The sequence below is a fragment of the Hydra vulgaris genome, chromosome 09, assembly GCF_038396675.1.
Source record: "Hydra vulgaris chromosome 09, alternate assembly HydraT2T_AEP".
Taxonomy (NCBI): Eukaryota; Metazoa; Cnidaria; class Hydrozoa; order Anthoathecata; family Hydridae; genus Hydra; species Hydra vulgaris.
This window is the reverse complement of record NC_088928.1, coordinates 5,273,536-5,290,398: the sequence shown is the minus strand read 5'-3', so window position 1 is coordinate 5,290,398 and position 16,863 is coordinate 5,273,536. Positions and strand designations below refer to the sequence as shown.

The 16,863-nt window shown below is 27.3% G+C and overlaps 1 protein-coding gene across 1 annotated transcript; it reads right to left on the bottom strand.

Moving 5' to 3' along the window:
- Positions 1 to 357: 357 nt before the first annotated feature.
- LOC100214467 (aarF domain-containing protein kinase 1) lies at positions 358 to 16,537 on the bottom strand. The gene is made up of 9 exons (XM_065804578.1): positions 16,158 to 16,537; positions 15,448 to 15,531; positions 11,084 to 11,347; positions 9,573 to 9,671; positions 9,328 to 9,486; positions 7,624 to 7,740; positions 7,312 to 7,458; positions 1,074 to 1,271; positions 358 to 882 (listed from the first exon to the last, which is right to left on the bottom strand). Exons 1-9 carry the CDS (start codon positions 16,374 to 16,376, stop codon positions 553 to 555), a joined length of 1,617 nt encoding a protein of 538 aa, XP_065660650.1. The 5' UTR covers positions 16,377 to 16,537; the 3' UTR covers positions 358 to 552.
- Between the last annotated feature and the right edge of the window lie 326 nt (positions 16,538 to 16,863).

The following is a 16,863-nucleotide window of genomic DNA, read 5'->3' as shown; positions in this document are numbered from 1 at the left end:
GGCAGAAAGGCGAAATAATGTCTAATAAAAAAAGCACAAGAAATCTATACGTTTACATTAAATAACAGTAATTAGGCGCTACTCCTATATAAAATTATAGCTGTGTCCCAGTCCTCCCCATCTTCCCAAGTGAATAAATTAGGAAGACTTTCAACTCTTTACAAAATTAAAATACGGGAATATTAAACGTTCAATTCCAGTTTTTGACATCATCTTCGCGGTAAATAGGTTATAAAGTACGATACGATTTAATGTCGATAACCAATCAAAATCAACAAGTTAATTAATTGTTTAAAATTAAAGTGTAAAAAATGCGGTCTTCAAAGTTAAAGACTTGAATATAATAAATTAAATCCATTAAAAAACATTTTAAATTTATTTTTAAAGCTGAAATTTAACAAGTTATAAAATAAAAATCTGCAAAAAAAAAAGTAAAAAAGTTTACGGTTAGACTAATATAATAATTTATTTTATCATTATTTTAAAAAGCTGTATATTACTGAGCTCGCATGAACAAAACGTACAATTTTTCAATTAATGTTAGATTTTATATTAAATTTGAATCATATTAAGTGCGGAGTTTAAATAATAATTAGTCAAAAATATTCCGTAAATCCAAAGTTTGAAAGAGTTTAATGAAAATCGGAAATAGAGCATCATTTTTTGGTACCAAAACCCAGATTTAGAAAAATCATTATTGAATTTAGCTCTGACACAACATTTAGACATAGTGATAAACGATACTTTTGTACCTAAGCGGGCATCAAGTCCGCGTAAAAGGTCATTTGTTTTAAATATAAGCACCATTTCACGAGGCAATTTCTCCAAGACTTCTGTGATCGTTGAAACTAATTGTACAGCGGTGTTCTGAATTTCATTTAGCTAAAAAATATTTATTTTATTAATGATTTTTATGAAAGAAAAAAAACCAAGACAGAGCAGAAAACCACGAATGGTAGAGCAGCAAATTATAACCGCTAGAAAGAAAGATGCGGCTGCAAAAAATGCAAATCTTGACTGTCTGTAATATAATAAACGTAAAAGTTTTGTTAATTTAAAGCTAATAAATAAACCTCATCTCCAGTAATTGATTTACGCTCAATGCCATCTTGAATTGATTGCCAAGATCTTCCAGACACCATGCAAGCGAATAAACCGTAATACTCTCCTACGCCCAGCATCTCGCTACATTTCTTAATTCCATTAATATCTGAGTTTATTAAACTCTGCCATAGATCACAATATATTAATCGAGTTTTGCTTGGAAGGGTCTAAAAATAACAACATATTTATCGAGTCATATTTAAAAAGGTAACAACAAAATTTAAAAAAGTAAACAAAGTTAAAAATTTAATATAATTATTGTTCAAAATTCCAGGATATTTTCATTACTTTTTAAGGAAAATTTTGAGTTTTTCAAGGATATGTTCAGCTTTTGTCAACCAAAAAAAAAATATGTTGATTTAAAAAAAATAAAAAATAACTAAATAATTAGTAGATGTTAATAATACTGTGATAGTAACATTATTTTTACATTACAGAAAATACATAATTATCAAAATCAGTATAAATCTCCGCAAAATCTTGTTTATCTATTAAATTGTCTATTTGTCTGGAATCGTCAACAAGTAATCCTCCCGCCGTCATTCTCTAATTTTTTCACCACTAAAAAAAATTATCGTTTTTATCTTCGATCTTTTTCTTTCGTTTTTTAAATTATCTATCCAAACCGTTGTTTATTAAAATACGGTGATAGTTCTATCACAAACCAATGCATAAAATCGTGGAATAATTTACCTCTTCATTTTCAAGCACTCAACTCTACTTCACAATTTAAAAAACATCTTTTTGACTTCTTGTAAAATGGCATAGATTATTGTTGCTATTGCTATTACAGTGGGTTGCCAAACTAGACACTTTACGTAAGGACACTTTACTTTTTAAGTAATTTTAAAGTTTAAATGATTTTTGCGAGCAAACAAATTTTTTTTAAATTATTTTTTTTGTGTATTTTAGTTACTAATATAACTATAATTGTTTTTAAACTGTGGCAATTGTGTCAGTCCACCCTATCTATCAAAAAGTTAGGTTATTACTCAATAAGCTGTCAATTGTTGAAAAGTGTGGTTGGAGTAAGTTCAAAATTGATTTCCATTATTTATTTTTGGAACAATTTTTTCCAAGTTTTTTGAGTTTAGAACTATTGAAACCTAAATATTGGTTAATAGTTCAATTAGTTATAGCTAATGATTTATTATTTTTGCTATTTTTAATGCATAAATCCTGACTTGTAACCATTCTCACATCTCATTGATTTTTTTAGTATGGGCTTTTTTAGTAAATTGTCTCCAGACAAACCCCAAGAAAAAGAAGGTAAGTAAAAGCCTTACTTCTTCATTCTACACATTCTCAGAGATAGCAGCATTTGCAAGTGTTTCAAAGTCAGTAGTGAGCCAAATTAAAAGAAAAATTGATACAAATGTGCCTCTAGAACCGGACCGTATTGGCAAAAGTGGCAGAAAAAGGATCACTACTCGGCTTTGTGACCATAAAATTAGAGACATCTGCTCAAAAACAGAAAAAAAATGAAGGAATTAACGTCTCCAAAAGAATGATTCAGAGAAGGTTCGCTGAAGAGAATTTAATGGGTTGTTGTCCAATCAAAAAACCACATTTAACTGAAGCCATGAAAAAAAAGTGACTGGAATGGCTCATTTGTTTGATGACGCCCAGGAGAAAAAATTCCACCAGAACTGCCTTTTGGAAAAGGTTAAACATCCTGCAAGTGAAATGGTGTGGTCTGTGATCTCAGTCAAGGGTATGGGCTGCCTTTACATTGTGGAAGGGACCATGAGGCAAGACCAGTACAAGCGAGTACTGGAAAACTGGCTCCTGCCCCAGGTCCAAGAATGGTTCCCTGGTAATGAAGAGTATATGTTCATGCATGACTCAGCAACGTGCCATAAAGCTAGAAGTGTTACAGCATTCCTAACTGAAAAAAAAGTGCATGTTTTGCCATGGCCAAGGAATTCACCTGATACAAACCCCATAGAAAATCTATTGGAGTTCACAAAACGGGAAATTGCCAAAGAAATCATCACTACCAAACAGCATCAGATAGAAACCCTTATAAGAAAGTGGAATAGCAACCTTATTCTCCAACACAATGCAAAAGCCTGAATAGAAAGTATGCCCTGACGCCTGAAAGCCGTTATTGTAGCAAAGGGTGGCATTACAAAATATTAAGAATACTACCTTATTTGCTATGTTAAATATTTTTTGTTAAATTTATAAAAAAATAAATAGCTAAGAATAAAAAATTATATTCTAAAAAAAGAAATAATTTAAGTGTAAGGAAAAAATTTTGAAAATTCCTTGTATAAATATAGAAGGTTTTTTAAAACTAAACTTTGACAAGTAATTTTAGGGGAAAAATAAGAAACTTTATAGTTATTATGAAAGCAAAACTAATCAAGAATAAACAAAAAAGTCTAACAATAAAAACAATAGAAAAATAGCTACAAGATATGCATTTATTTATTAAAGTAGTTTATACTTTAAAATTACTTAAAAAGTAAAGTGTCCCTAATAATTTAGCAACCCGCTGTAGTATTATTATTATATGTGATGTTAATACTATTTACATTTTTATAACTGTCATTATTACTTAATAATATTGTGTAATGTTTATCAATATTATTATTACTATTATTGTTGTTGTTATTAAAATTACTAATATAATCATTAATATTTTCATTATTATATCTAATATTGTTGATATCATAATTCTCCTTATTAAATTTATTTTAATATTATGTTTTTTTTATAATATTATTTTAATATATGATTGTTATTATTATTTAATTAGTGTTTATGTTTGATTAGTACTTGTACTATTAGTAAATCTTGTACTATTAGTAAATAACCATGAAATGTAAAAACTTTTATTTCAAAATATATTGTTATTTTTATTGTTGTGATTGTTTTATACATATCCTAATTCTGGAATTTTCTCCTGGACTCTGGAGGAAAGTAGTTATGTGGTCTCTGAAGGAAAAAGGTTGAAGGAAGGTTTATGAAAAAATATAGCATTTTAGAAAGATTTTTTATTTGGAGAATACACACTGAGTAAAGTAATAAAAAATGTTGAGCTTTTGTCAACCAAAAAAAAAATATATGTTGATTTAAAAAAATAAAAAATAACTAAATAATTAGTAGATGTTAATAATACTGTGATAGTAACATTATTTTTACATTACAGAAAATACATAATTATCAAAATCAGTATAAATCTCCGCAAAATTTATAACTCTGTAAAAGATAAAAACATAATAAAATGTTGAACTAATTCAGAAAAAAGTTCCAGGATTTCCATGAATTATTGCTAAAAGGAGTGTTTTCCAGGACTTTTCCAGATTTTCAAGGACCATTGGCCACCCTGCATAAAATTTACTAATATGAAAATTTTCAATGGAGCTGAACGGAAAAGAAAACTATCTAATCATGTAAGAAAAAACAGTTCCAATATTCTTCTTTCTAATGTTCTTCTTTCTGATGTTCTTCTTTCTGATGTTCTCTAACTAATCAAAATTAACAATATAGGAGGTTTAAGATTTTTTGTATGTTCATAAGACTGATGTTTCCATAAAATTGCTCATAAATTTCAATCCAAAGTTTCTGCCAAAATAAGGGGGAAATTAACTTTTAAAAAATATTTAAAATTTTTTTTAATACAAACCAAAATTTATTAAAAATTTCAGGCATCACACAAAAACGCATATGTACATTAGAAGGCCTCGCAACCTTCTATATTACGCATGCATTTACTTGAGGGATATGGATGTTGGGTGGGTGTATAAACTTTTTATGCTCATAACTTTTTTTTTGATCTATTATTGATATAACCAAAATCTTTTTTTGAGGTTCAGGCTGGTGAATACAGAAGGTGAGATAATATCTCCCAGCAGAATTCCAATAACTTTTCTTCAGTCATGTTTTGTCAGTCAATGACAAAAGTAACTATTGGCGAAAATGTTTTTTGTCGAGTAAGTTTTGGTGAAGTATTATACATCCACTATTTATATTTCCCAGAAAAATACTGTATTGCTGTTAAATAAATCTTTATTTCCAATTGTTGCTCTATAGTATGGAGTCATAGCACAATTTCCATTGATTCAATTTTCATTTTGCTTGACATAGGGTCAAGCTTTATCAAAGGAAAAGGAAATTTCTTGTTGTTCTGGTATTTTCTTTATTGCACTTTTTTCTTTTCTGATGCCCCTCCAATTGTGCATCATTATTGATCATTATAATTAAATAATTACTATTATTGGTAATATAGTTGTTGAAAAAATTTTTATTGTGCATTTGTTATGGTTGTTATATATGTTAATTTGGTTAATTATGGTTGTTATGTACATTAATTATGGTTGTTAAATACATTAATTCGAACCATAGAGAAATTTAAAAACTTTAAAAAATGTTTTCCTGCTCTTTACATTATTTTTGCATTTTAGTTAATTTCTTATGCTATAAATTTAATAAATACCTATTATGCCAAAAATCTTCTAATCTTCTTTTATTGTAGATCTATTTTTTACTAAAATATTTATTCACAAAAGCTTTACTCTTTGAAACTTCAATTTAGCTATGTTTTCACTTATTAGTTGATGTATGTTTTTTTTGTGTTGCTTTTGCTATGGTCTCAAAATTACGTTTAATTCGGACCGTAGAGAAAACTTTACTTCAAAAAAAAAATTGTGTTTTTGTGTTTTCAACCCGTGGTATGGTAAGTAATTTATTTAATTTATTTTATTTATATTGTACAGTAGATCTACACTTTTTATATCATATTATCAAAAAGATATTGGTGTTTTACAAATTTGGGTATGGTTGGGTTTTGGCTACTTGTAGTGAGTCCTTTTTTACTGCAGTATGGAAAAGACTTAAGTGGTGATGATGTTTGTCTGACGGGATAAACTAGTTATTAGTGCTGATCCTCATCGAAACGCCAGTAATAATAGATACGACTTTGAGGAGATGTTTATTACTTAATCACTATACAAATTATGTTTACACATTAGCATTAATGTTTTTTTTCCATTCTTAGGCCTTACATTGTTATATGCATACTTTTTACTTTGTAGTCAATATTTTGTTTTGTATGTTGATGTTTGGTGATATATTTGTTGTATTTCTTTTTTCATTTTAAGTTTTTATAAAATAATATTTATTTTTTATTATTGTAAGTATTGTTTAGGTGTATTTCTTGTCTTACTTTTGTCATCCTATGAGCACATTTTAAAATATTCTACTATTAATCTTTATTTTTGTCTTGACAACTGTTAAAATAAGTTTTTATTTGAAATATAATTCTCCTCTATTATAATGTACTTCATTTTTCTCTCAGGCGTTCACTGCTCGTGTGTGACCATTTGGCAAATTTATATACTTTATAAAGTTTTCAAGTTATATTAAATTGTCCTAACATCTTCTAATGGCCACCAATTTCAGTTGACAGTTATTTTCAATTCATTTTACCATTATTTCAATTTGATTTTCTGGTAACCTTTTTGGCTTAAAACCAACAAAATTTTGAAACTACAATGATACCATTTTTTCTTTTTTCTCAGCACTTGTTATGAAATCCCTTTTAAAAATTTGAATATCCTTTCATTAAATGTTAACAAGAAAAATGTTACCACAAATGATAACACTTTATTTAGGAGTAATAGTTGTCATTATTTATATAAAAAAATTTAGACTGCCTTGTTCAAAGAAAAATCATTTGTGCAAACAAAAAGCTTAACATTTTAGTTTCGTATTGAAAACATAATTTTTTCAATTTCTTATATTTTATTATACACCAAATTATCACGAAATACGAAATTTTCACTAAATACAAGTAAATGTATCAATAAATACAAATAAATTTTTTTTTTTTTTTAATGTTGCTACAACCTTTCCACAACTCTTATAGCTCCTTTTAAGTCTTAAAAAATAAGACATTTGTATTGACTGTTACTTAAACTTAAATGGTACTTTATACTTTGTGGAAACTTAGCATAATTATTCTTTTTATAATTGTTTATACAGTTTTAAACAACTTTAACCATGTAAACATCATCATTCATGAAATTGCAACTTTAAACTCAAAAATCATATTAAATGTTGTTCAACTTCCCTTATCTTCCCTAATTTTCTAAACCTAACAAAAAATAATAATCTAAACTAGAATTAACAAAAAAAATGAAATAATAAATAAATACTTCTGTATATAAATGATATAAGTAAAATTTTACATTAAGTTACCTGATACAAACCGTGATCAAGAAGAATAATTTCAGTTGAACCAGAAGCATTTAAGCGCACTAGTATGTTTCCAGGGTGAGGATCACAATGTATAAAGCCTTGAACAAATATCATTTCACTATAAAGTCGACCTAGCTTTGAAGATATCTAAAAGATAAAATTTCAAACGTATAAAAAAAAAAACTGTTTAATCATTTTAATTATTGAAATGTATTTCAATAATTTATACTTTTTAAAATGTATCATCTGATCAAGAATTCTCATTTAACAATGATAATTAAATATAGCTGCATGGATTTTGAAATAACATACATCATTTCGATTGATGTTATTTTTCTTTATGAAATCCAAATCATCAATCACACCCCCTTGACAAAACTCCATCAGCAATACTCTTTCTGTTGAATTTTTCCAATATATCTTAGGAACCTAAACAATATTTAAAAGAAATGTATTTTTTAAAATGCTATTTAAAAAACGTACTTATAAATATATATAATTAATTTTCATTTTTTGATCTGCTTTTATGTTTTTATTTTCTAATTTACTTTATATGGGAATTAAATCCTTGGCAAAATTTTGACATTCTAATTTTTCCATACTCTGATTTGATTTTCGTTTTCATTAACACACACACTCTCTCACACACACACACATTGTGCATGTTGGCATACATGCAAAAAATATATGCTTGGTTAATAGAACTCCTTAGGCTCAGAGGCATGAAAGTTGCTCAGGTAAGCCCTAAGTTGGTCTCTTCTTTTATCTTGACTCATTTCATACAACCCATTTCATAGGTTCCTGCTCAGCAAACAAATCAAGTTATAATCAGTTAAGATTCCAGTGAGTAATGTTCAACAAATTCCAATAATTTTTGTCCAATCAACTTTGTGACACAAGGTCAAGCGTTATCACCAAGTAAGCAAACTTTGTGATGCTCTGGATAATTAGTTGAAGGTTTTTGCTTCACTTCTCTAGTTAAGCAGAGTAGACCTCTGCAGTGGCAGTTGTATGCTACCAAGTATGCTAAAAGTAAGATCTATCTTGGATGAAATTCAAGTTTTGGAGCCATCTAAGCAGGAATGAACCATTAACGCTTTTTAGTGTGTTTAACATAGAGTAACCACTTCTTATCATTGTCAAGAAAACTTATTGAATGCTGTTTGAATAGAAACAAAGTACATCTTTCTGTTTCCTTGTTCTTTAACAATGCTCTTTGTTTTCTAGTAACTCCGAACATCATACTGATTCCTTGCAGCCTTATTGGGAGGTAATTAGTTTTAAAAAAAAGGAGAAAAATATTTTTAAAAAAGTGCTTGCAAACACCTTACCATACAAAAAAGTTTAAAAAAGTTTTTGGCATTACTCTTTTATTTTAAAAATTTAAGTGTACAAAATATATTAGAACAGTGTCAACCTAAATCCACAGGGATAACAATGTGTGCACAAGTATATATACTAGGTACCAGCAATTTTTAGTATTAAATTGCTTAAAGCTGGAGCAGATAGTTTATAAGAAAATAAGTCAAAATAACTCAAAAATAAAAAAACCTAAAATTAACTAGTAGCAATATTTAAAAAATAAGTTTGAAAAATCAACATAAATAAATTGCTTTGAAGACACCATTTTTGTAGAATTACAAAGAAATCTATCATTAAAAATAAGCAAACATAAAGAAAACTAAATCATTCCAGCGGAAGTTTATTTTTTCTGCATTTAATTAAAAAATAAATTTTTTACGTTTTATTGTTTATGAAAATAAGTGGGAAAATGTTTTACACCAACACTTGTTTAAAAAATTTATTAATAATAGCTCAATCTAGTTTATGACTCATAATTATATGTAAAAAAAAAATTAAATTAAAATAATATAGAATTATTACAATAACAGTAATATAAGATATAACAGTTAAATGTGAATAATAATTAAATATTAGCAATAGCAGTATATATTTAAAAATTATTATAATACTAAATAATATTAAATATAAAATTTATTCAAGACCATATCTTACCTTCAAAAAAGAAATATCCTTTAACATATTAGCTAGTTTTTCACAGTTTCTTCCTTCTTGAAGAAAATCAGTCTCTAGTGGTATGCTCTCTTTAATTTGATCAACAAGCCACTGAAACCGAAACTCTGGAAAAATGCTAGATGCCACCCCAACGAAAAACTTCAGGTAAAATAAAAAATACATATTAAATTTTTTGCAAATCTTTGAAAATTTTTTTTAAAAAAGAAGATTAAATAAATGCCAACCTCAATAAATTTTGCATCTGCTAAAGCATATTTTTTTACTGTGCGATGTTGAACTTTAACAGCAACAGAAGTTCCATCTTTCAGAATAGCTTGATGCACCTTGATAAAATTTCATATTACTATAGAAATATATACAGTCGCCAGAAAATATTATAACTGTATAAAAACTTGCGATTCAAAAGTGACTCCACCAATATAGTATATAAAAAACATCTTGAAATTGAGACATAACACCTCATAAATAAAGTTTTGGACAAAATTTAAAAATTAATATGTTAAGAACTAATAAGTTTTATCATTTAATATTTTAACTGTTAATATGTTAGTATACGTAGTTTATAAATATATTAAAATAATTATTTCAAATACAATATTTAGCAATATTATAAAGTTTTTTTGAAAGATGTTTTATTTGAGTAAAAAAAATTTCTTTATTCATCTTTGAATAACAATATCTAATTCTTGTTTCAAGCTCTTCCAAATTCTCAGCTCTCCAATTATTCTTGTACACAAGCCATTTTAAATCACCCCAAAAATTTTCAATTGGTCTTGCTTCTGGAATGTTAGCTGGGTTTATATCTTTGGGTACAACTTTAATTTTTTTCAATTTTAAAAAGTCAATGACCGACTTTGCGACAATGATCGAGCTAGATCAGGCCAGAAGATAAACTCATTGTCTTTTTTATAATATTCTGATAATAGAGGAAGTAAAGTTTTTTCTAGCATCTTTTTATAAGTGTACTGGTTGATTGCCTGCTTACTGTGATGAATATAAAGAGGGCTTATTCCACGGGGGCTGATGCCACAAGAAACTAAGAGCTTGTCTTCGTACTTTTTACGCAAATTGTATCTTACTTGGTCAGAACATTGAGAAGGATCAGCGGCATAAAACCTATCATTACCAGCTAATGAGCTATTGTTTAAGGTAAAATAGCTTTCATCATCCGTAAAAAAATCCAAGTTTTTAGAATTTTTGTACAATTTACGACATTTGGGACGCATAGCTTTCTTTCGCTTTCGTTTGACTACAGTTAAAAACTTGAGCTACTTTCTTTTGGGAGCACCCTGACTTATTTTCAAAAAATGCAGCAATCTTTGGAATATTTTCTTTAGTAGCTACCTTAGTGATTTGACCACTTCCAACTTTTCTTTTTAGAGATCCATTCTCCAATTTTACGATTTTATTGTAAGCAATTGATCTGGGTAAACCCCATTCCATAAACTGCGTAGCAACTAACACTTTACCTTTTACAAAGTAAAGGACCTCGAAAAAAATTTCCATAATTTTTTCAAGGTCCTTTACTTTGACCATTTTATTTTCAATATTTAAATAATATTTTTAACTTAATTAAATAAAATTAAAATGGATTATAAAATTCTCTTTCAAATAAGTATAAAGGTTTTTTGCATGCATGAAATAAATTACATAATAAATGCAATTAAAATTTGTCCGAAATTTTATTTATAGGGTGTTACTATACACTATACTGTATATTGCATAAAAGACTTACTTGTGCTAAAGATGCTACTCCTATTGGTTCTGGATTAAATTCACTGAACAACTCTTCAATTTTTTGATTTGTTTCAGACTCAATTACATATCTAACATCATCAATGCTACTAGCAGGTGCTTGGTACTGAAAACATTTTAAAGTTTCAGTATATTCTTTAGGAAAGAGAAACTCTAAAGAGCCAATATGTTGACCAATCTTCATAAACAACCCACCATTTAACGAACATAACTCTCGAAATTTTTTAGCTGATCGTAGATGACACTTAAAAGATTTACAAATTAATAAATTTTTAATTTAAATACATATATTTTTAAGTGTTTAGAATCATAACGATAACTGTTGCTTTAACAATTATTTTATTATACTTTTGAATTCTATACTTCTATTTCTACTACTACTACTACTACTACTACTACTACTGCTACTGCTACTGCTACTGCTGCTACTGCTACTACTACTACTACTACTACTACTGCTACTGCTGCTACTACTACTACTACTACTACTACTACTACTACTACTACTACTACTACTGCTACTGCTACTGCTGCTACTGCTGCTACTGCTGCTACTGCTACTACTACTACTACTGCTACTGCTGCTACTACTACTACTACTACTACTACTACTACTACTACTACTACTACTACTACTACTACTACTACTACTACTACTACTACTACTACTGCTGCTGCTGCTGCTAATACTCTATACTAAATGAATTTTTAAGCATTGCGGATTCAATTTTTGCATCTGTGGCAGGAAGATGAAAATGTTTCTGATGTACTTGTTTCCACATCTACAAGTTCTTTTTCTTTAACTTCTCCTTTTAATTTTTTTCTTTTTGGACCCATCACTGGCTTTTCTTTCACCTGTGAGTGACTATTTGTCTGATACAGTAATAGACATGTCACTGTATCAAGTCCAAGCCACTTTATTATGTCAATTATGAAAAATGTTTAGTAGCTGTGATTTTAAACTTTCCCGAACCATTTCCTCAGTTGTGTTTGATATATATTGTTGTGGTCTCAGCTGTGTTTGGTATATGTGTGTGTGTGTGCGTGTGTGTGTGCGTGTGTGTGTGTGTGTATATATATATATATATATATATATATATATATATATATATATATATATATATATATATATATATATAAATATATATACACACACACACACACACACACACACACACACACACACACACACACACACATATATAATTAGATAGGTTTGCCCACAGCTTCTGTGTTTTGCAAAAATAATAGACAAGTTAGCAAAACACTTGCTCAGCTGTGCAACAAATTATTATATTACTTAAAATTTTTAATATTCAAGAGTTCTCTGGTGAAATAGTTCTCTATTCACCATTAAATATGACTTATAAATGTGTTTTTTTTTAATCATGAATGATATTTGGAAGTATGTTCCAAAGTTTAGGACCATAATGGGATAATGCTCAATTACCAAAACAATTACTGGATTTTGTTTAATTTGATTTTAATGTTCTTTCTGACGTTGAGAAGTAAATTAAATTGCATAATGACATTAGTGCTTCCTGGATAAAAGATTTGTGCATTATGAAAAGGAACTTGAAATTGATTCTTTCTTTAATTTTCAGCCAATGTAAATTGGTAAATCCTTGGTCATTTACTCGATTTTCTAATCTGGTTTTAAGTATATAATTAAAATATATATAATATAATATAATTAAAAAACACTACTTATTTTATATACAAATTATTATCTTAGATTTCCGTGCATATAAACCATGATTTTTAACATAAAATAAAAATAATTAATTTTGTGAATGTTTTTTTTTAAATAATTTTTTATTTAAAAAATGTTTTTTCTAAAATATGATTATAATTTTTAATGTTTTTAAAAATTTCTATAATTTCATTTCTTTCGAGACCCAACATAATATACTTTAAAGAAACTTTTTTTGATAATATTAAGGACCTGTGTGATGTGTGTGATAAGGGTCATGGACCCTTAAGCATCCCTAAAGAGGATGAGCCCTTAAAAAAACCCTAAAATATGTTTTATTCAAAACTTTTTTAAATCCAGTATTATTCTATTATATAGAACACATTTTGGGAGGGGGGAGGGAATGCCATTTTCAAAGAAAAAGTTGTTTTTGGAATGATTTTATTTAAAGCTTTCAAACTCTAGAAAAATTCACTGAACAACTATTAATTTTTTGATTTGTTTCTGACTCAACTACATATCTAATGTCATCAATGTTACTAGCAGGTGCTTGGTACATGTAAGATTGATGATACTTTTTTGCAACTTTTGTAAAAAAATTTCAATAAATTGTTTTTTTATAGTGTTTTTTTCCCCCTGATAAATAATATACTGAATGAAAATAATATATATAATATAATATATTGAATGAAAAGCTAAAAGAAAAGAATTCTACCAATTCAAAGAGTATCTCAAAGAGTATTTCAAAGAATATCAAAGAGTATACTTATATCTGCAATCTGAGAAAAGCTATAGATTCAAGCCCTGCAAGGAAAATATAAGATATCTTTAAGAAAACAGTTCATAAACCCTGATTAGATTAGATTTAAAGGAAAAAGCAGAGTGACAGAAGTTAAGAATACCTGCTACATATAAAGCTGAGGTCATTTCAAAAAGTGAAGATATATGAACATGATTCAGATGCGCACGCCTCAGAGAACATAGTTTCTTGTAGAAAGAACTAAAAAACAAGATTCTTTTGGACCATACTACTTAAAAAAGTATTAATACAATACAAGGCATAAAATTCAAATATAACTAGTTGCAATACCATGTAAGTAATAATCAAGATTATTGACTCTAAAACAATTTAAATTCTTTATACAAATTTATATTTTGCATAATATATTTTGACTCATCTGAATTAGAAGAGGAAAAGTTTAACAATAGTAGCTTTTTCATAAGTATTTTTTATATCCGTGGTTTCTAAAGAGTAGAATGGCAGCCTCTGCTTCAAGATGTGAAATGTAGGCATTAAAAGGATCTTGAGCTGAGGAAATTCTTTTGCTCTAGAAGTAAAAAGAGCTTGGAGAGGGTCTAGCAAAAATTTTTAATCATGATATTTGGAACAATTAGTTGTTTTTGGCTTAGCAGACAGACATCTGCTAATTGTGGCTTGATGCTACAAAGGTAAAAATGATATAGAACTTGCTCATCAATGCTAAACCAGAGACACTTAGACATTAACACACCCATAAAAGTTCTCGATTTGGACAGTAGCCTAACTCTTGCTCACTCCTGTTGGCGTGGGAAGCTAGATTCTTTTTAAAATTGTTAGTATATTCAAAGAAGATATTAATGAATGAGTTTAGGGAGATTCTGGCTTCTGGAAATATTTGTTTAATTTGTTCAGTTTGTGAAAACGCAGACTGTCAAAAATGAAGATAAAAAAATGTAGAGAATGAAGAGAAAGAAGATGTTTCCAAGTTAATGATACCATAATGGTAATGTTACCGAAAAAAGCTGTTACCAAAAAAAGACTTCTTGTTAACAGAAATCCAAGAAAAAAGTAAAAAATAAGAATTAGAGAAACAAAGATTTGTATTGTTTATTCTTATTTTAGCAAAATTTAAACTTTTTTTTTAAAACTACCTATTTCAATTTCTTTTTTTTTTTTGCTTTTAATAACATTTTTTAATGAGCGCAATTTTTCATGAAGGAAAAAATAAAATAAAAAAGAAAATGAAAACTATAGTTAACCTCTATTACACTTAACTAAGGGGGATGAAATTTTAAAAATGATGGATTTTGAATTTTGATCAATATATTTTGCCCATATGATATCCTTAAACATTTATAACAGCTTAAACATTTATAACAGATATTTAAAGATAAATATCTGTTTAAAACTCATAAAGCACCTTTCAGACATTTCTATAGCTACATTAGGAGTCTATAACTTTCCAGGCAAAATTGTTCTCTAAGGTGATTTCTTTACGATCTCCTAGGAATATTTTTTTTTAAATAAGAAAAATTCTATAAAATAAGTTTCAATACAAATTATAATCAAAAAAATATTTTAATAATTGAGCATATGTTTTAAAAAAGCATTTTCTAAACATATGCTTAAAAAGCAATTTTTAATTTTTAAATAATTCTTATGTAAACATATGCATAAATAGCACTTCTTTGTGTAAACATATGATTTAAGAGCACATCTTCAAGTGTATTGATCTTATAAAAGTTAAACTAAAATCAGTCTAGTAATCAAAAAGACAAAGTCAATACTGATTTAAATTGTAAGCCATTGTCATTATATGAAGAAAACACTTGTTTAAACTTTTTAAATTGTATTTATCATTTAAATAAAAAAATATTATTGTAAGTCATACCTCTGATTTTTTTTTATAATACTGACTTGATTGAAAATCAATTCCAGCGAGTGAGTATTTATAATCAAGCGCAACTGAAACTACCTATAAATTATCACAAAGTAAAAAAAAAAAAAAAAAAAAAAAATAATTTTTATTTTTAGTAGTTAAAATGCAAACTGAAAACTAAAAAAAAAAAAATACTAATAAATAAGTAAAACTGAGATGAAGAAAACTGAAGAGAGAATTGATTTGTAAAGACATCTGATGTGTAAAAAAAACTGGTTATTGAGATGTATGGACATATGCATAAGTTAAAGAAAAATAACTTTTTTTTTAAACTTACAGAAATACTTTTCAATAAAAATTGTACCAAAACTTTCGATTTTATAAAGATTTTATAAAAGTTCAAAAATGATATAAAAAAGTATTTTGTACTTATGCTGTATGTTGTAGAATTATGTTAAATGTTATATTTTATATATAGTTATATTTGTTATGTTTATGTTGTAGTTATAATACACTATTGTGCTTAGTAACAAAAAGAAAAATAATTTTTTTCTCAGCCTATCAATAGCAAACAAATGAGTTATTGTAAATACTACTCCGATCCCTTCCAATTTGAAACTTGCCTTATGTTTAGATATCTTAATCTATTTCATTAATCCAACTTTTTTGGGAAAGAAAAACAATTTTTTTTTACTAATTTAAAAAACTAAAAAAAATCTTACTGTATATGTTGCTCTTCCAAATCTCATTAAAGTACTATGAGTAACTTTTTGAGTGTACTCATTGAATATCCAAAATTTGAATTGATTCCACTTTCCATCAATGTTGTCATTTTTCACATGAGTTACAACAGCAAATGTAAGTACAGCAGATTGTAAAGTTCTTTTACACAAATGCCTTGCCATTTTATCATTTTTAAACTTTTTAAACAAATTAATCATCTTTCCTTTACAAGGTATTTTCCATTAATATTGTTAAGTTTTGATTTTCCGACTAAATAGTAACATTCCAAACATCTTTAAAAGATTTTTTCTTTAAGTTCAAGTTAGGCCAGGTCTGTTAGTCTGTTTTATTTTACTTAATCTTTATTCCTAATTATAAAATATTAAGACTATTATATTAAATACTTTCTTTATAATATATATCTCTGAAAAAGACACAAGCAAACACTATTTAAGATTAAAAAATAACATAAAAAAAAAGCTGACAGATGGTTCCAGCTGTAAATTTATGAGCCAGGTAAAACTATGACAGGAGAGTTTGGCACTAATGTTCACAGAAAAAAACTAAGTGAATAAAAAATGATTGCGTCTGAAAAAATTTTTATGGTTTTATTGGTTCAGCGTTTTACACTTTAACTTAATTTCATTTTTTTTTTAATGCAAAAAACCTGTCATATGTTATTGTAAGTGCTCTGAAAAATTTTAT